Here is a 20572-nt window from a genome sequence, read left to right on the forward strand (position 1 = left end):
GTTGAACAGTCGTGTGCCTATAAAACCAAAAGCTGGAAGTCGTAAGGTCGTGGGTGGGGAGAGCAGGCAGGGCCGGAACTAGGGGTAGGCAGAAGAGGCGGCTGCCTAGGGAGCAATGATTGAGGGGTGCTGAGCAGCTGCCTCTTCTGCCTACCACCTTCCACCCAGCTTGCCCACTCCCCTACTGATCACATACGTGTGCAATGTCAATGCGCACACGCACATGTGACGTCACTGCGCATTTGCACAAAATGTTACCGCGCATAGGAGGGGGCGAGCTGGCCGGCTGGGTTGCCCAGGGCATCCGGCCTGGCCTGCCTCTGAGAGCAGGCAAATGGGTGAGGGAGGTCGGCTCAAACCCTCCTGGCCAGCTGGTATCGTGCTGACCCGCACATCACTAATGGGAAGCACATTCAGGCCTATCACCCTCTAGAACAGGGTTTCCGAGTTCCAAACCTACCCTACCCCCTAGGTTTTGGACAGGCTCATACATCTACCAACCCAGTATGGTGTCTATCCAATAAGCCAGTGGGCCCAAAGGACAGATACCATATGGAGGAAGGGCATGCATGGTTAGACATAAGTCAGGCAGGCCCTTGGGAGGGCTCCATAAGTTGCTGACTTGGTCTGAAGGAACTGAATCCAGGTAGCACATGAGGTAATGAACCAAAAATATCCCCACCTGCCTTAACACCAAACTTTGTGTTCAACACTTTAATTACAAAAATCAGAAGTTTGCAGCTCCACACATCAATAAAAAGAAAGAATAACAAATGGCAATGCAAGATCATTTCCAAAGTTTCTTAAAGCCTGAACTTTTTTTTTTTGGTGATGCTTTTCCTTTAAAGGAACTTAAATATGATGTCATAGGCTTGTTTAAACTTGGTTCTCTTCCAGTGGTCTTACAAAAGCTGCTGCAGACAAGACAAACGCCTCCACCCTTACGAAGAGGAAATAGTTCATGGACGTTTTCATCGGACAATAAATCTTGGAATACCGGACTGTAAAAATGGAGACCATAGAATAAAAGCACTGCATGTATGCTCTCAAGCCATCTACTGTTATTCAACCCAATGTCTGGTTCAGTCCAACCATCTCTTATCCAAGAACTCTCTCTAATTTCTGACCAGGTCCATAAAGCATTGCCATACTGAAAGCTCCAGGAAAACGTCAGAGAAAGAATGTGCTTTCTTGAATGTTCTGAAACTAGAAGAAGGTACCAGAGGGTTCTTCATGAGAGCTTCCATCAGAAAAGGGAAAATTATATTGTCTGAACAACAAAACCCAAAACAGAGGAAGCACCTAGTCAAAACCCAGAGGCGCGGTTGAAGCCAGAGAGGAGGATAACAGGTTCTGCTGAGGTCCATCTTCTCTTGTGTGAAGCTGAACATCTACAGCGGGGCACCACAAGAGACAAAGGGGATTACGCCATAGTAAAATCTTGTACACAAGGATATCCAACATCTCACTGATACCATCGGGATCCATATCCAGTTACTGTGGTCTGACAAACAAAATTCCCTTGGTGAACCATTCAACCTTTTCATTTCTCCTGTCCCACCCAGTGTTCTCTCGTATATTTTGGCCTCCTCTAATCTGGGTGAAGGCGTTTTCTGCAACAAAGCTCTGGCTGTAAAAGAGAAGGAAAAAAAAAACAGGCAGTAACTTTACAGTTCCAAGTAGATAAGTGCTACTTAGATGTCACACCCTGGTTGCCTCCAGTTCCTCAGTCATGTTATTTGTGCAATTGTCCGAAATTTCTGCTGTGCCAAAGAGAAGGAAGAAATCAGTTCTCTTCCCGCTGAGGTCGAATTTTCATCTCTGTGAATTTGAGGGAGTACTGCCAACCTGTCCAGCTGGACCACTCAATGCCATCAGCGTAGGAGGCATGATGGCCACGCAGGTATTGACCATTTAGGTTGGAGGTGTGGCAGTTGCGGTACCACCAAGCGCCATGATAGAAGGTGGCACAGTTGTTCTCCGAGTGGTCGTTGTCTAAATCCTTAGTGGTGAACTTCATACCGCTGTGCTTTCCAAGAGAATCTCCTGGTAGGACAGAAAGTAGGAAAATATCAGAAAAATGGCATTTTCTCCTCCATTTTTGTTAATACACTGGCTTCTGCATTGTCAGAACCAGCAGTCCATCTGGTGAGGAACAAATTGATACTCTGGTGTAGTATCATCTGATCATTTGCCTGGTGGGACCAGACTGATTTGGCCCAGGGTGTTGATTGCCATGAATGTTTGGTGACCACGTCCAACAAGCAAATTACAATAGGTATGGCCAGCTTAAGGACCTCAAATAATGGTTTGCCTACAAACACTGCTATTTATGCTGTGGGGTAGATGTGGGCACTGAGCAGTTATGTATATGTGGATGATGATCAATGGGCAGATCTGCATGTTGGATGTCAGGTTGAAAATAGGCTTATGGGATGTTGTTGTTGGACAGGTTTTATTTAGAATGACTGTGTACAAATGGCTGTAGCTGCCTGTACCTGCTGTGCCTGTGTAGTCCGATACAGTGATAGGGTAACCATCTTCCTCAGGGTTGACGGAGAACAAGCCCACACCAAAGGTGTTGTACACAGCATAGGCTGTAGCGTTATCAAAGTCCTCCAAGTCGATCCGGAGCTGATAGTGCGCCTGCATGGTGAGCAGATGGATCCCCTGTAGTCCTGGGGTGGGGAGAACAGATTGCAAGGTCATTCCCTAGTGTAAAACCCCCTTTAATAGACATAGTAATTACACTTTAGGTGAGTAGATACACTATAGACACGTCAAAAGCTCAACCAACTTTGCTCCTTTAAGCCGTCAATTGCTTTCAGGTCTTGGATTCTCCATTGGCCTCAGGCAGTGTGGTTACCAAATCAGTAGTCTGATCAGAACGAATTGCTGGTTGGTTGCTAAAGGAAAGGGCAATGGCTTGTGGATGACATTTAAAGGGCCAGAGCTAGAAAAAGCATAAATACATCATATACATTTATAGGTTATTTCTGCCCGCAAATGTTTATCTTTCTTGGCATTAAGAACCCAATTTTGTGCTAGAACGCGTCTTCCTGTTGGGTCAAAATGCTCCAAATCCCCCCTACTACAATTATCACTATTCCCACTGGCAGCAATTCGTGCAATTTTAGGCTTTTTGACGGTTCATTTTCTGCAGGAAAATAACAGTGGGCAAAATGCCAGAAATGACTGTGTGTGTAGCGCCGGCCTCAGGGTACCGAACCGTGAATGACCTGTGACGTGTGAGCTGCACTAAAAGCTCCGCTGCTGTTTGTTTTGAGGAGTGGGCCCTGTATGACTGCCCCCAAAGCTACAAAGAAGAATATTTCTATATTTATACACCATGTACCCTGCATTACTGCCTGCACATGGAGTAGATTAGCAGATAAAAAACAACATAGGATGGGAGTCCAGGAATGCACAGCTATATTTATGTCTCCTGTATACTTGCTAGCCCCTCTATCATTATTGATCCTCTTCTCTGCCATCTTGACTATGAAACAAACAGCGAGACTTCCTTTCTTTTCCAGCCGCCACTGGCATAGATGGGCTCTGGGGGACAGGGTCGGACTTGGCTCTCATCATTTAAATGAGCCCAGGATGTTAATGCTGAATGCAAATCAAGGTATGTGTGTGATCCCTCCAACTCTGTCCTTCTATTTGCTGATTTCATTTAAGATTCTCTTTCTGGCTGGACAGAATCCAAATCCCTGAATGTGCAGATCAGGCTTCAAGTGTAAGACACTGGCTGTTCCCCATACACCCAACCCTGCCCAGACTGGAGAGAGTGCAGTGCAGCATTGGGGGTCACTGGATTAAGAAAAAAAGGACTTTTTGTGTTATAGCAAAGAAATAATCTGGGGAAAAAAGTTAAGAGAGAGCTAAAATAGGAAAGGGGTCTCTTGTTTATCCTGAGAGCACTTGGGTATAGGGTTGCCACTTTTTCTGGAAAGAAATACTGGCCTTCCTATATTCTTGGTGTTTTTTCCTATTAATAACATTGGCATCAAGCATCCTTTTTACCAGCCAGGCCGGTAAAATAACGGCCAGGTGGCAACCCTACTTGGGTACCGAATGTATAGTTAGTTGGGTGGGGGTACTCCCTATGATACCGGCAACCTGGGGCTTATAACTCAGAATTGCACATGAGATTTGTATCTCTGTTTAAGGCACTGCATATGGTGTCACATATTCCCCCCACCTTTGTGTCCCTCTGTGAGTTTAAGTTCCCTATTAGTACAGTGACTCTGAGGTGAGTAATGCTGTGGTTGGTACTGTTAAAGGAGAACTAAACAATAAGAAAAATCCCTACCCACTACCCTAGATAGTCCCACTCCCTGCTTCCCCCCGCATAGTTAGTTACCCCTGAAATTGCCCCTACAGGTGGCCATAGACGTAGAGATCCGCTCGTTTGGCAACATCGCCAAATGAGCAGATCTCTCCCCAATATAACCACATTGAAGTAGACGATTTTGGGCTGATCCGATCGTGGGCCTTAGGGCCCAACGATCGGATCAGAACTGAGGCCAAACGGGCTGTCAGATCGTGGGACTATATCAACGAAAAGATTCGGCCACGATCCAACGGGATTTTCTAACCTGCCAGATCAGCATATTGGCTTTTGGCCAGATATAGATCGGGAAAGCACGTCGGGGACTCTACACACGGGCTGATAAGCTGACAACTTGGTCTGCCCGTGTATGGGGGCCTTAAAGGGATACTGTCATGGGAAAATATGTTTTTTTCAAAACGCATCAGTTAATAGTGCTGCTCCAGCAGAATTCTTCACTGAAATCCATTTTTTCAAAAGAACAAACATATTTTTTTATATATATTATATATATTAATATGAAATCTGACATGGGGCTAGATATATTGTCAGTTTCCCTGCTGCCCCAGTCATGTGACTTGTGCTCTGATAAACTTCAGTCACTCTTTACAGCAAGTTGGAGTGATATCACCCCTACCTCTCCCCCCCCCAGCAGCCAAACAAAAGAACAATGGGAAGGTAACCAGATAGCAGCTCCCTAACACAAGATAACAGCTGCCTGGTATATCTAAGAACAGCACTCAATAGTAAAAGCCAAGTCCCACTGAGACTGATTCAGTTACATTGAGTATGAGAAAACAGCCTGCCAGAAAGTAGTTGCATCCTAAAGTGCAGGCACAAGTCACATGGCTGGGGGCAGCTGGGAAATTGACAATACGTCTAGCCCCATGTCAGATTTCAAAATTCAATATAAAAAAATCTGTTTGCTCTTTTGAGAATTGGATTCAGTGCAGAATTCTGCTGGAGCAGCACTAGTAACTGATGCGTTTTGAAAAAAACATGTTTTCCCATGACAGTATCTTTGCTCACATATCGGTGGAGTAAGCATAGAGGAGCTCATGGGAGCCACCTTCTGGATCTCTGCTCTTCTTCTGTAAGTGAGCTCTTTATTGGCCCATGCGCAGTTGGAGCAGTCTTCCAGTTTGTAGCAACTGTGCATGCACCAAAAGTGACAAAAATTGCAGAAGGGAATGAAGATCTGAAGAAAACTGTAGATCTGGAAGGTGGCTCCCATTAGCTATGCTGCGATTACTCTGCACTGATACGTGAGCAAACTTTTAGGGGCACTTTCAGGGGTAACTAACTATGCGGGGGGAAGCAGGGAGGGGGACTATCTAGGGTAGTAGGTAGGGGCTTTTCTTTTTGGGGGCTTTATTTCTCCTTTAAACACAAGAGGACACAATGCCCAGTGGGGGAACATTTTAACTGTAAATCTCATTCTGTCCTGGAGCATCAGTCCTGTTTCCCAGACATATAGTGGATATTAAGCACATCTTTAAGTAGACTGAGAATGATCCTTGTTCCATTTGAGAATGTGGTATTTGTATTCTATCTGTGCTGTACATGTGGGTCCAAGTCAAACATCACTTGGATCCACAAGGGAGAGTACCAGGGAACTCGGAACATCAAAAAGCTGCTTAAGGTTTGGAGATTGTATGTATGAAAGCAAGGGCAGGGTTGGGATTCCACTGCCTTTCATCTCTTTGGGTATTGGAGTAGCTCCTTTGTGGCTCCCATTGAGACGCTTGATAACTAAAAAAAAGCAGCAGAATCCCAAGGGGGGGGGACAAAAGGACAACCGTGTACCGTAACCCTAGTGGTTAACTACAACCCTCACCAAGTCTTGTCCAACATTGTGCCTGTCACTTACCCAGCCAGTGTTCCCCTGTTAGCTTGCCAAAGCCATCCCGATACTGCTCCCAACCCTGGAAAAAATTCACTGAGCCGTCCTCTCTCCTCTGAAACACCTGAAAGTGAACAAGACATGAATATTCCCCTCCCAAAAACGGATAACATAATGGTCTCACCATTGGTATCACACACACAGGGGCAAACTCATTGTAGGGCCACACAATCACCAACACTCAATCAGCCATATTGGCCAGGAATTGGCTCATCAGAGCGATCAGCCATTGGTGGCGGTTTGGACAGAGGATCATGTAAGAAATATCATTAAAAAGAAAGTGGATAAAGGGGGAGCAACAGTGATTAATAAGCAATTGATCATGACCCAATATGGGAAATAAAAAAGCTTGTTGATAATTTGGTAAAAGAATCAGAGGAAAATGAGCTATTTAAGAAGAAACTGCAGATTCCCTAAAGCTGCATCACCCAATTACACATGTGATTTACTTTTTACCTAATAATACATAAAACCATCATTAATCCCCCCCCCCCAGCAGGGCAGGTATAGGATCAGTGTCTGAGCCACTTGCACAATATGAGGCAAAACACATTTCAGTATTAAAATGGAGAGTGGTGGGTACAGTTCAACAACACCCGAGTGGAGGAGACCATGTGAAATTCCAATTGAAAAAGAGAGAACAGACAGTTAGACACACCTTTTTTTTAACATATGTTTTTTGGAATTTGCTGACAGCTCCATGTTGTGTCTTAGGGTGCGGTAAAGCCGGTTCTGCTGCCGTATGAATGCGGGTGTCTAGGGTATGTTAGCGTAAGTAACAGCTTTATGGCTAGTACTTTCTTCTTCTACACTTTCTGTTCTAGTGCGGCCAGGCAATCAGCATTCTCCAACACCATAGATTTTGCTCTGACACTGATATAAACCAATTCTGGACACTGAAGTGACTATGGTTTTCACCACGTATGGCCTAACATACACACACACACACACACACATTATAGCATATGCACAACCACTGATTAGGTTACACAAGGCAAGAGCGCACTGATCTAATCATTCATACCCAAATACTCTGCTCCCTTTTCAACCCATAAATCCCATTTCTTGTGTTGGGTATACAAGCACTTGTGGGTGGGTTGAAAAGGGAACAGAGTATTTGGGTATAACTGGAGGCTTAGGGGCACCCAACTACTTCAATGATTATATCAGTGCACTATGGCCTTGTGTAACCAAATCAGGAGATAGAAAGTGTGAGTGAGTGTGTGTGTGGTTGCAAAAGACAAATCTCTCCAAAACGGCTGTAAGGCTTGTGACTCACAGGCAGATTCGGGGAGATTTAGTTGCCTGGCGACTAATCGCCTCTTCTTCTGGGCGGCAATCTTCCCGAACTGCCTTTGCGTGTCTTCCCATCCACTATAATGAAAAGTCACCTGCGCTAAAGCACATGCGGCGCTTCATTTTCCGAAGTCGCCCGAAGTTTCCTCGTGAGGCGTCGCGAGTGCATTACCCCAGGCATTTTTTCATTTTAGCAGGTTTAGCATTTTAGATTGTCGCCCAGAATAAAAGGCGATTAGTCGCCAGGCGACTAAATCTCCCCGAATCTTCCCGTATGTCACAAGGGAATAGAACAGCGCTGCCACTTTGCCGTAGATTCAGAGACGCCAGCCACACTGCGCTATACAGCAGGACTCCATAAAGAGAAGCAACAAGGGAATTATGTATCAAATATGTAACAGCACCAGGAGCTAAAGCCGCCTCCCATTTATCAAAGGAAATAATCTCCCGGCATGACAGCTCAGCACTTCCTTTGATTTATCAAATCCATCTGTGGCTTCGCTTTACTGCCGCCCCACGTTTGATAGAGTTTTCTCTTACAGCACCGGGTGAAAGAGATAACGGGTTTATGAAGTTTCGCCGTGTTTTACATTGCTGTCCCCAAAGACGGCGCCGAGTGTGGGAAGTAGAGAGACGGGCAGGGGGGACAGTTAATCACACAATGAGGAAAACCCTCACTAATCTGCTCCGACCTTGTACTGAGAATAACACGGCGTACAAGGATAAATATAGAGGGAATGTTCTATAAGCGAAACTTCCTACTGTACTAACAATATGGCTCCTCCCATATGTATAAATACAAATATACAGAGAAGGAATGTTCTGGGCACATACTAAGCTATACCCTCATACTGTACTGTCTAAGGGAATCAATATGGCACCATCCTCCTCCCATATGTATAAATACAAATATACAGAGAAGGAATGTTCTGGGCACATACTAAGCTATACCCTCATACTGTACTGTCTAAAGGAAACAACACTGCAGAGAAGGAATGTTCTTAGCTTATAATAACCTTTCACCTCACGTTTTTTGTGTTCTTTTTACAAAGAATTTATTACCACATCTGTAAAGTATGTTTTCTGCTTAAAAAGCCCTTTGTAGTTCCTAACCAATCACTCTAATACAATATATTCAGTCCCGGGCCCTGGAGCTCCAGTGACTCCTTTGTGTGCAAGTTATACACTAAATGGCAATGTGTTGGGAGTTTCCTTAAATGAGAAGGATCTAGGGGTCTTTGTAGATAACACGTTGTCTAATTCTGGGCAGTGTCATTCTGTGGCTACTAAAGCAAATAAAGTTCTGTCTTGCATAAAAAAGGGCATTAACTCAAGGGATGAAAACATAATTATGCCTCTTTATAGGTCCCTGGTAAGGCCTCATCTGGAGTATGCAGTTCAGTTTTGGACTCCAGTCCTTAAGAGGGATATAAATGAGCTGGAGAGTGTGCAGAGACGTGCAATTAAATTGGTTAGAGGGATGGAAGACTTAAATTATGAGGGTAGACTGTCAAGGTTGGGGTTGTTTTCTCTGGAAAAAAGGCGCTTGCGAGGGGACATGATTACACTTTACAAGTACATTAGAGGACATTATAGACAAATGGCAGGGGACCTTTTTACCCATAAAGTGGATCACCGTACCAGAGGCCACCCCTTTAGACTAGAAGAAAAGAACTTTCATTTGAAGCAACGTAGAGGGTTCTTCACAGTCAGGACAGTGAGGTTGTGGAATGCACTGCCGGGTGATGTTGTGATGGCTGATTCAGTTAATGCCTTTAAGAATGGCTTGGATGATTTTTTGGACAGACATAATATTAAAGGCTATTGTGATACTAAACTCTATAGTTAATATAGGTATGGGTATATAGAATTTTAATTAAAAGTAGGGAGGGGTGTGTGTATGGATGCTGGGTTTTCATTTGGAGGGGTTGAACTTGATGGACTTTGTCTTTTTTCAACCCAATTTAACTATGTAACTATGTAACTATGTGTGGCATATGAGATAATTATTCCACTGTATGGAAACAGTTGGGTACCACAAGACTAATATGAAATGCACCCTTTCATATAGCACGTGAGACATGAATGAGAAACAACAATCAGGTTTCCTTACTTAGTGCCTTCAAATACCTCCTGGTCGGCCATCAAAGCCCTGACAATCTGCTTTGTGTTGAGCTCACAATAGGGAACATGGCACTTGTTTACACCAAGGGAAAAGTTGAGAGAATGAGGTGCATATGAGTTGGGCTGTACCGTTGCTCTCCTGCACTCCATGGGCCAGTTTGTAGCTATTAGGAAGGGAACGTCAGCTCTTGATGGAAGCAGCAAAGCCTAATGATGGTGGAACTAACAGGAGGGAACGCATAATCAGGGAGGGATGAAAGGAGACAAGGTGAGTTTCAAGGAGGGAAATGAAATGGAGGGGGGTTGGGGGAGGGTCAGTCTTGTTTCTGTTCCCATCATTAAATATAAATTCCCCCTTTGGCTACATCAGCCCTGTCTTTGGGCCAAAACACTGAAATATTTATACACTTTGCTTCCACCCTGTGATTCACAGAGATCTACAAATGGACGATGCTGGCATGGGGGGGGGGGGAGTTGTGCACAGGTTCCAAATTAACCCCTGCCCAATATTAAGACATGCCTTAATTGCACTAATATCTGCAAGTGCTTAATATTCATATTGCTTCTAAAGCTCCTTTTATGAAGAAGAAGCTGCCACTGCCACTGCTTACTTATTACAGCAGGTTCTAGGGGGCTGATGCAGGAGAATCAAGGAATGTGATATCAGATCTTTCAATTATTCATCACAGAACCAGGAGTTTATTGGGATTGGGGGGGGTAATTTCCATTTAATAACACAAAACACAGTGTAATACATACAAAGATATATAAGCAGTGGCCGGCCCATTGCTTGTCATAGTACAAGTAGCCGTCTGTAATGTGGGGAAATTAAATGAATGTACAGTCTTTGGCTTGAAGGGGAGAAAAAGAAGGGGAGTGGGTCAGATTTCATGGATAACTGTAGGAAATGTGTCAGCTGGGTCATGCCAGTTAACTGTGTGAAATATGAGGCACCTGCAAACATGGCTCCAGCAAATTCGTTCAGTCACCTTCACCTGTGTATCGTGCCCACTCTCCAGTCAGGCCAAACAGGAGACCCACAGACAATTTCAGCAAACGTAGGTATGGATGGAGCACATAACTTGCAGAGTCTGCGATTGATGTGCTCCATCCATACCGTTTAAGGCAGCTGGATTCAATGGCAAGAACTGGTTGGTTAGCTGGAAGGTTTTATAAGCAGGGATTGGATTGCTCTATAAACTGTTTCATTGTAGAAACACTGACAGCCTCCCGAAAGCCAAACTGTGATGCCCCAGTCACTCACCGTCCAGCCCCCTCCATCAGTAGTCATGTCGCAGAAGACTTGGAAGCCAGATGGGTAGTGGATGGGAAACACGGAATAGACCCCATCCTCCTGTTGGCCACTCATGTAAATGTCATAGCAGTCCCGCGGTTTGGAACCTGCAAGAATATTGGGGATTGTTGGTTAAAAACAGTTGGACAACATTTGTTAAAATAAAAGTGCCACTGTGACAAATGGTTAATTAATCTATTGTACACTATTTTAGCTGGACGCACAACTGCCCCAGGGGAGACCTGGCCCCAGGATAAAGAAGGGGCTCTATTGTCAGATTTAGGTAGGGAGATGTTGCAGAGGAAGAAACAGCAGAGAAAGATGGCAACAGTAGGACAAGGTGATGAAAGTAGTGCAAAAGAACATCAACAGAACAACGGGGTGACAGCAAACCAAGATAAGTTTGGCGGAGCAACCTGGAGATGGCAGGGGGGTTGGCAACAGTATGGCAAAAGGACATTAGTAGAGCAAGAGGGAGAAAGTCAAGATTAAGAAATTTTATATGAACCAGAAGGCTCAGAGGACAAGACACTCCAATTAACAGCTCTAAAGTGTCAGAGGACCCTTCGCATACCCCCTGTGCTGCCTTATACAATTATTCTGGCTGAGACATGTGATGAAGATATAAGCTGATTCTAATAAAAACAACAATAGCGTCAGTTGGTCCCGTGTATCTCTTACTGGCAAGGAGAAGAGACAAGGCATATCTAACAAACTACCAGAAGGAACAGACTCATGGCGCTAAACAGATCTATCCTTGACCTGCCCTCCCTGCCAGGGAAACCATTTAATTGGCACTTCATTCATTTTTCAGTTTTTATCAGATACAAAATAAAATCCAAACCCCAAAAAAAAAATCGATGAGGGTCTCCAGCGGGGCAAGACGTGAGTCTCCTCTGGTTAGACAGGTCTGTGTGAGTCGGAGCTTTTGCAATAAAAAAATGACTGGCGCAGTCTCAGGACAAGTTAAATGTTCTTGGAAGTGATGGCTGAGACAGATGGCAGGTTTATGTTGGCAAGAGGAGAAGATCGCTTACCATTGGCGCAACCTCTAGGCCTAGCGCTTCTGGATGGAGCCCTCTGGAGATCAGCCTTCAAACGAGGACGCCCTGAGCCCAGTTCTCTCTGTACCGTCTCCAGGACTTCGCTCACCGAGCTGCCCAGCTGAGCCACGTGGCTCTGACCCTCCGAGAGAAGCTACAAACAGACAATATACAGTCATGGCCATTATATATATATATATATATATATATATATATATATATATATATATATATATATATATATATATATATATATATATATATATATATATATATATATATAAAACTAGCACAGAGGATCCGCACTCTCAGGTCTTATATGAATATAAATTTATTTTTGTATGCAAGACTAACGTTTCGGCCTCCTCCGAGGCCTTTCTCACTTTGAGAAAGGCCTCGGAGGAGGCCGAAACGTTAGTCTTGCATACAAAAATAAATTTATATTCATATAAGACCTGAGAGTGCGGATCCTCTGTGCTAGTTTTGTATTACATTTTTGATACTGCACCCAGGCAACTTTAACTTTTATTCGTGAGTGCTGGCTATTTCGTGGATTATATATATATATATATATATATATATATATATACCAACGCAGAGCCGGCACTCTCAAAAAATTTTTTGCCTGGGTGCACAATCAACAAATTATCTCCATCAATCCAATAAAGATCAGCACTCTAAGTTCTTAAAACTATGTAAAAGTTTTATTGTTGAAACAGCTTAGGACCAACTCCAAGAGAGGCCTCCTGAGAGAGGTCTCCTGTTGCACCAATTGGCTTTGACCCTACAAGAGGAGTAACAAACCAAAGCTCATTTATTTACATGTTCTTGTTGACACTGGAACATAGAACTCATCCTGCTCCCCTCTTGGGGTAGGTACTGAGCACCAGCCAGCTAAGGCCAGGACAAGATGGATGATAGAACCCATGAAGGATTATTTAGGAAGTGCAACACTAGGGGTAGTATAGAATGAAGCCAAACTACAGCACCACTGGTTAATTCTTAGTGACCAACCTCTGCCATGATGGGAGGTTCCTAGAAAACAAGTGGTTCTGGGAGATATGGGTGGGGGCGAGGACATGTTTGGGAACGAATGGGGTAAAGGAAAGGAGAAATTGTGCTGCAGGCACTTTATCAAGCAAAAAACACCTGTCTGTGCCGAGTCCCTGAATAATAAAGAGATGATTTAATTTTCTCCCTCTTATGCCGGCATTTTAATGAAGGAAATTCCTCTTGCAATAAATTCCTCGACTATTCATCTCTCTATCCAGAACACAAGCACAACCACTGTGATTAATTACTAGTGGGAATTTTAGTGCCCCCCCCCCCCCAGGCTAGCAAAGGAAACAACAGCTCCGCTGTGGGAAGGGGCAACGGAGAGAAAGGACTAGATTTTAAAATGAACTAGTTCTGCTACAGAGTCACTCCCCTGAATGTGCCTCTTGGTATGCCCTGTTACCCCATAGCAACCAACCAACTGGTGTAATGCCATTAGAATGATGAACGTAACATCGGATTTTTGTAATTATTTTTTAAAGGCAAACTGAGCGCTGACAAATTTTCTTTTTCTCTTTGTGTACAAATATTGGCTTTTTATCGTTTTGGCAGCTGGTCAACTCCAGAATGTGGGTGAGACCGAGCGCTGGGACAATGGTGTCTATGGCAGGTGGTAAACGCCACAGTGTGTGTTAGACCAAGTGCTTACGATTTCTTCTGTGTTTCGTGTACAAATTGTAGCCAAATATTGCCTGGCTGCCTTTAAAACAGGGAATCACTTATAGATGTATGTTTATTGGCTGGGGCTAAAAAGCTTGCTTTTTCACTATAGCCCCTGAGTTAAGGGGAAGTGCACATTCACACCAAATAAATAGCAAGGGGTAACCCTGCATTTCAATTGCCTCGTGTGTCAGTATATTTCTATACTATTGACCTTTTGGGGGTTGCCGTACCCTCCTACATTGTGCACCAGGCCACCTTAAGGAAGGAAAGTTAAGAGTGTGCTCAGCTTTACCTTGTTCCAATTAAGGGGAAGTGCACCATGGTCTTATTACTCAGTCACATGTTTACTGGGGGACTTGATTTTAAATGCATTACAAAGTTAAAATGCTAATAGTGTAGGAAGGAAATTATTCACAGGTGTAAGTTTGCTGGCTGGGGCTTAAGCTCCCAGTTTTCCCACTGGAGCTCCTGAGCTAAGGGTATGTGCACAATGGTTTTACTACCCAGTCACACTGTTTGCTGGAGGACTTGATTTTAAATGCACTACAAACTTATAATGCTCACAAACAGTGTAGGACTCACATACATTAAGGGGCCTTGACGTGGCACGTGAGCTTACATATTTTGGCCAAAGTGTGGTACTAACATCTTATTTTTTGTAATTATTTTTTAAAGGCAAACTGAGCAATGGCAAATTTTCTCTCTCTTTGTGTACAGATCTTGGCTTTTTATCGTTTACGGCAGCTGGTCAACTCCAGATTCCAGAATGTGGGTTAGACCGCATGCTGGGACAATGGTGTCTACGGCAACTGGTCAATGCCACCGCGTGAGTTAGACCAATCGCTGGATTTCTTTCTATGTAACATCTGATTGGTTGTATATGGACGCTTCTCTGCCATCTGAGATACCAGTGGAGATTAAGCCCCAAAGTGCTGGAACACTGAGCCGCATCATGAGCCAGTTATGTTGATGGGTGAGTGGACATGAGGATAGAATGCCAGGCTTACCTTTATAAGTCTCCCTTGCTCATTTTTTAGGGCTCCAATCTCTGTCCCCAGCCCATTTTGCACTTTCTTGACATTCTCCCAGTCTGCTCGCTGCCGGGCCACCTGGGACACCATCTGTGCCACTTGGTCTGACAGACTTGTCAACAGTGCCCGCTCCTTCCCCCCGGCCATCTTCTGCTCGGAGTCGTGATCGGCCAGTGCAGAAAGCATAGTGGACTGCAGTCCCTCCAGCCGAGGGAACGTATCCGGGCAGTTGGGGTCAATAAAGATGTTGATGTGAGAACTGTCTGCCCTCTCGATGGTCACTAGAGCGTTGGGATCTTCCATGTTAGTGGTAATGACCGGCGGTGGTTCCGTGGATGGGGCATGGTATTGGTTCATGAACAGGACTGCGCCGGTGACCGTAACTGCCAACAGCACCGCCACAGACAGTAGAACAGTGCAGAGTATGTAGCCACAGCCTTTCCTCTGCAACAGAACAAATATCACATGGTCATTAAATACACAGTACTAACCAATGCAACATTAATACAGCAGTCCATGTAGTCAGAACTAGCAGTTCATAGAAGAGAAAATACAAGTCAATGGAACCATAAGGGGCAGACTAATACAACATTGTGCCAGTGGTACATATAGTAGCTGCCCAGTACGGTGCCGACACCATCTCCACAACAGACACTAACACCCCAATAAAATAAACCCCAAAAAAGCATAGTGATAATTAATGGCACTAACTCTCCAGTGGCACATTTATCCTTTCAAATGAGCACCATTTATTACATTTCTCCATTAACTGTAGACCCACACCCTACCGGTTCTCCGGTATCATCTGGCTTCATCTGGCTTCTGCTCAGTGTCGGACTGGCACACCGGGATACCAGGAAAACTCCCAGTGGGCCCAGGTGTCTGTGGGCCTCTTGTTCTAACCATTTGGCTTATTTCATGGTAATTCCCTGGGTCCATGGTCTAAGGTTTCTGGTGGGCCCCTGGCATCCCAGTCCAACACTGCTTCTGCTACATTGCTTAAGGAGTTAGAAGCAGCAGTGCAGAATGACACTGCTTTCAACAGCAATGACAAGAACTGTCCTGCTCGCTGCTGTTGGAAGATGGAGGCTGGGGAATGGATCAATAACGGGGATTCACTAATAGGTTGGTGGTTTTGATGATTCTGCATCCTTGTTTGCTATTGACACAAGGCCTTTGAGCTCTCCTTGGATCCGCCCCCTCTCCCCCTAATCTGTTCTCCGATAAGGGCCAAAAATAAGTTGATTCTTCTCGGCACAAAGGCTATCTCTCATTGTAATGTAATTTTCCCTCCCGTCTGGGGACTCCATGCAAAGGAATGCTCTGCCCTGAAGTCATCTGAAACTTACAGTCAGCTATTAAACAGTTATTATAGATAATCCATGGAAACTGCATTCACCAACCCATTGTAAGGCATTAGCACCATGTCTATATGTACAGTATATTTCTATTTCTCATTTCCTCTAATGAAAGGTAATGTATTTCTAAACAACCTCCCAATATATTCCAAGTGGCACCCCCAGTCCCCACCATACCTCTTCCATCCCCCTCCCCTACTTACTGTATACCTACATCCGATAACTTAACATGCAAGATGCAATTAGAGATATGAGATTCCCCAACAATCATATCTGAGGATATTAAAGACACTATGCAGTTTATGACCTATGACCTGTGGCTACTAAAGCAAATAAAGTTCTGTCTTGCATAAAAAATGGCATTAATTAAAGGGATGAAAACATAATTATGCCTCTTTATAGGTCCCTGGTGAGACCTCATCTGGAGTATGCAGTTCAGTTTTGGACTCCAGTCCTTAAGAGGGATATAAATGTGCTGAAGGTGTTAGCAATAGACACGTACTGGCACATAGAGACGCGCCATTCTCACATACTTCTTTAGGGCTGAAGGTGTCAATAGATGTACTGACATGCCAGTACAGTAAACTAAAGAAGTATGGCGTCACTATGTGCCAGTACGTGTCTATTACTAACACCTTCAGCACACAGGCAGCAGTATAGACCAAGTGGCAGATCATTTCCAGCGCCGATTCGTACCTTAGTGCCGCCTGAGGCGGCTCCTGCAATGCCGCCCCCCCTCGCCGACTTACCTGTCGGGAGGGGAGGCAGGAACACTAATGCGGAGAGCGCAATTGCGCTCTCTCGCATTCGTAAAGCCGAATTTCCGGTTTAAAAACCGGAAATTCGGCTCTTAAAGGTGCAGGAGCGGCTTTTTGCCGCCCCTGGAAACCGCTCCGGCGTTGCCGCCTGAGGCGAGCGTCTCAGCTCGCCTCATTGGCGGCGCGCCCCTGATCATTTCACTAATGTGCCCAAATATTACTGCTACGAGTACTCGATTCCTGTAATTTAATGTTAATGGTTCAAAGAATGTTGGGCTGAATGGTCGGCCTCCACACATTTTCACCTCACCAAATCTGGCCCTCGTTGCGAAAAGTTTGGGTACCCCTGCAGTAGGGGGTTCATTATCCCTTATAGGTCTAACTAACATCTATTGCTTTTCTCTGCATCAAAATCCTTATATATTTTTGGCTCTGTTGCATTTCAGCTTGCTGTACACTGTAGCAATGAATATGCCGACAAATGTAGGGAGAAAAGTCGCTGAATTGAAATATTGCTACGAGATGACGGCTTTAGAAGGGTAAATGTGACTTCGCTTATGGCGCAGACTTCCCGAAACAGAGGGGATGTCTTTATATGGCTGTCACATGCGCAGGGAACTGAGTGTCTCTTTGTCAGGAGTGAAGTTGGAACCAAACAAACGTGGTTCTAATCACAGTGGGGCTGTCAGAGAGAGGAGGGGGCATTTCAGAAAGAGGGAGTGTTGCTTGTCATTGGCGAGTAGGGGCTTCAATACTAAGGGGGGTCTGACGCTCTCGCTATAACACAGCACGGATCAAATGTCACTGTATGATATCTCTTATGATTAGATCCGTTTCCCCACTGCTGGTGCCAACCACTGTGCTGGCGCTCCTGAGCTGTCACACTATGACAGTTGTGTCTCGCTCACACAGGGGGTCTGCCCTTGAACACAATGTGCCACTGACTTCATCGCTACACGAGGACATTCTCAAATTCTCATTCAAAGCCACGTCTGTAATCCCGTGTGCATTTAAAGGGGCAGTAATCCCTCATTGGTCAACATGAATTCAATAAAGAAGGAAGAAACGGGCAAATAGTGAAACTAAAAGTACTTTAGTTTTCAGCCCATCGATAAAGCCATCTGTATAATGAACTCCTCCTTATCTGTAAACCTTGAACCCCAGTTTGCCACACCCTCGACCACACATTTTCCTGCTGCTTCTTAGGATTTTGGGTACAGCTCAGCGTCTATGCTTTACAGTGGAGGAGAAAGCAGAGGTTTGGAATGACTGACTTACTGTATAGAGCACAATAATATGCTGCTGATTTACAAAGAGACTTAACTTGTCCTTTAAGGGGGAGGAAAGTGGAGAAAGTAAGGGTTAAAACAAAACCAGATCCATGCTGTATAACAGAGGAGCAACTACTGCTTTATATAATGATATCCTGCCCATTCCTTGTTCTACTCAATGTGATCAGAAAGGGAAGAGCAGAGATATAAGAGCAATGTCGGCCCCCTCTCTCTCCAGCTGCTTCTCTCTGTGCTTTCAACTTGCACATCCTAAGGCAAAATGTGTATCAAACTCTCCATCTTCAGTCTCCCCCTTTCTCTTAACTGCATCTCTAGGGCTCCCCTTTGCTTCTCCCGACCCCCCAAAGCAGCCTCCTCACCTAAACTTCAAGCTTCAAAGTGCCTCTGCCTGAAAATATCATGAACTGCATTTTATATCCACATATTTATTTCGTCCGACGAGATCCCACAACAACCTGGATCTGAAGCCCCCACAATAGCTCCATTTCCATGCAGTACCCCTGCCTTAATATGCCAACCATTCTACAGACATAATACTCATTGCCCTAGCATTGCCCAACTAAAAGGTGGCATAACACTACGAGATCAAGTTGTTTGCCGTCATCATCTGCCACTCTGCTGCACACGGAACACACGGGCCAATGAGATTTTAATGAGCATTAATTTTTATAAGAAAGGATGAAATATTTCTTATTTATATAGCGCTGCCTTTATATCCACCATTTTACTGAGATTCTTTCAGGATTCTTTCCTATCCATAATCCATCTTATTATTCCTACCCCCCCTTCACTCATAACAAGGTTACAGATATATAGAAACATTGGGGTAACAGTCACCCTGCTATAGTTCCAGGGGTACCCAGGGCACAAATAAGCACTCACCCCAAATCTCCCCCTAACTGGCCTTCAGGCTGGTCCCGTTTAGCTCATAACAAATATATAGATATATAGAAACATTGGGGTAACAATCACCCTGCTATAGTTCCAGGGGTACCCAGGGTACAAATAAGCCCTCACCCCAAATCTTCCCCTAATTGGACTTCAGGCTGGGCCCCCTTAGCTCATAACAAGGTTGCAGATATATAGAAACATTGGGGTAACAGTCACTCTGCTATAGTTCCAGGGGTACCCAGGGCACAAATAAGCACTCACCCCAAATCTCCCCCTAACTTGCCTTCAGGCTGGGCCCCATAAGCTCATAACAAGGATAAAGATATATGGAAACACAAAACATACACAACAACATGAATTATTCAGCAGAATGTGCCTGTAATTGGCTGCAGTCAGTGTCAGCCTAGTGGGGGGCAAGCAGAATTGTAGCTGCTTATCCCGGGGATATGGAAGAAGAGTCATTTCTTAAATACAGTAAATTGCTACAGAATTGCCCAATGCTGCCAAGATAAATACTAAGGATGGGGGTTCTGAGCCTGTAGCCAGCGCCTAATGTAATGCTGGTCCCTAGTTCAAACACTTCAGGGGCCACTCGGATTTCTGCAGATTTAGAGTTTATTATAAACGATGTTTTCTGCAGCCATAATTCCCTGAATTTCTTTGCTCCTGACCCAATTTAGCAAACTCATTATTGCAATTTACACATCAACAATCTCAGATCTGCCGGACGCCCAAAAATGCTTTGGTCCACAAGTCAGAGACAACTGCCTCCAGTAAATAGGGGGAAATCAGTGAGTTATTTACAGCGCAGAGCTCACAATCAATTAACAACCTTACTCCCTGAATGGAACATTAATCATCAATTCCTTTCAAATTGCAAGCTGTTTATTAAGGTATTTTTTTTATCTAGTGGAGTTTTACTGAGTCTCAGGCCTAAATCCTGATTATAATTATTAGCAGCTCAATAAAGCCACTAATTTGCACACAAGTATCATACATATATCCAAAGGGATAAAGGTACCCCATACTGTAAATGATAAGGATATTAGAAGTCACTGAGGGGTTCTGTGACCATATAAAGGCACAAGGCTGCAGGCTGAGTTATACAGGGAACTCTGAGTATCACTCATGTATTATATGGGGTATTGTACCCCCTACTGTAAATGATAAGGATATTAGAAGTCACTGAGGGGTTCTGTAACCATATAAAGACACAAGGCTACAGGCTGAGTTATACAGGGAACTCTGAGTATCACTCATGTATTATAAGGGGTAATGTACCCCCTACTGTAAATGATAAGGATATTAGAAGTCACTGAGGGGTTCTGTGACCATATAAAGACACAAGGCTGCAGGCTGAGTTATACAGGGAACTCTGAGTATCACTTATGTATTATAAGGGGTAATGTACCCCCTACTGTAAATGATAAGGATATTAGAAGTCACTGAGGGTTTCTGTAACCATATAAAGACACAAGGCTACAGGCAGAGTTATACAGGGAACTCTGAGTATCACTCATGTATTAT

At 44.3% G+C, this 20572-nt stretch overlaps 1 protein-coding gene across 5 annotated transcripts in view; it reads right to left on the reverse strand.

Annotated features, from left to right (window-relative positions):
- Nucleotides 1–699: 699 nt before the first annotated feature.
- fibcd1.S (fibrinogen C domain containing 1 S homeolog) overlaps nucleotides 700–20572 on the reverse strand; it is a 38677-nt gene continuing 18804 nt past the window's right edge. For 4 of the 5 annotated variants that reach the window (XM_018232052.2, XM_018232049.2, XM_018232050.2 and 1 more), the window contains 6 exons: nucleotides 14723–15190; nucleotides 11991–12150; nucleotides 10924–11060; nucleotides 6207–6303; nucleotides 2499–2678; nucleotides 700–2046 (listed from right to left, as the gene is read on the reverse strand). In XM_018232052.2, the coding sequence (XP_018087541.1) occupies nucleotides 1787–2046; nucleotides 2499–2678; nucleotides 6207–6303; nucleotides 10924–11060; nucleotides 11991–12150; nucleotides 14723–15190 (1302 nt within the window). In that variant the 3' untranslated portion in view covers nucleotides 700–1786. 5 annotated transcript variants of the gene reach the window in all.

The sequence above is a fragment of the Xenopus laevis genome, chromosome 8S, assembly GCF_017654675.1.
Source record: "Xenopus laevis strain J_2021 chromosome 8S, Xenopus_laevis_v10.1, whole genome shotgun sequence".
NCBI lineage: Eukaryota > Metazoa > Chordata > Amphibia > Anura > Pipidae > Xenopus > Xenopus laevis.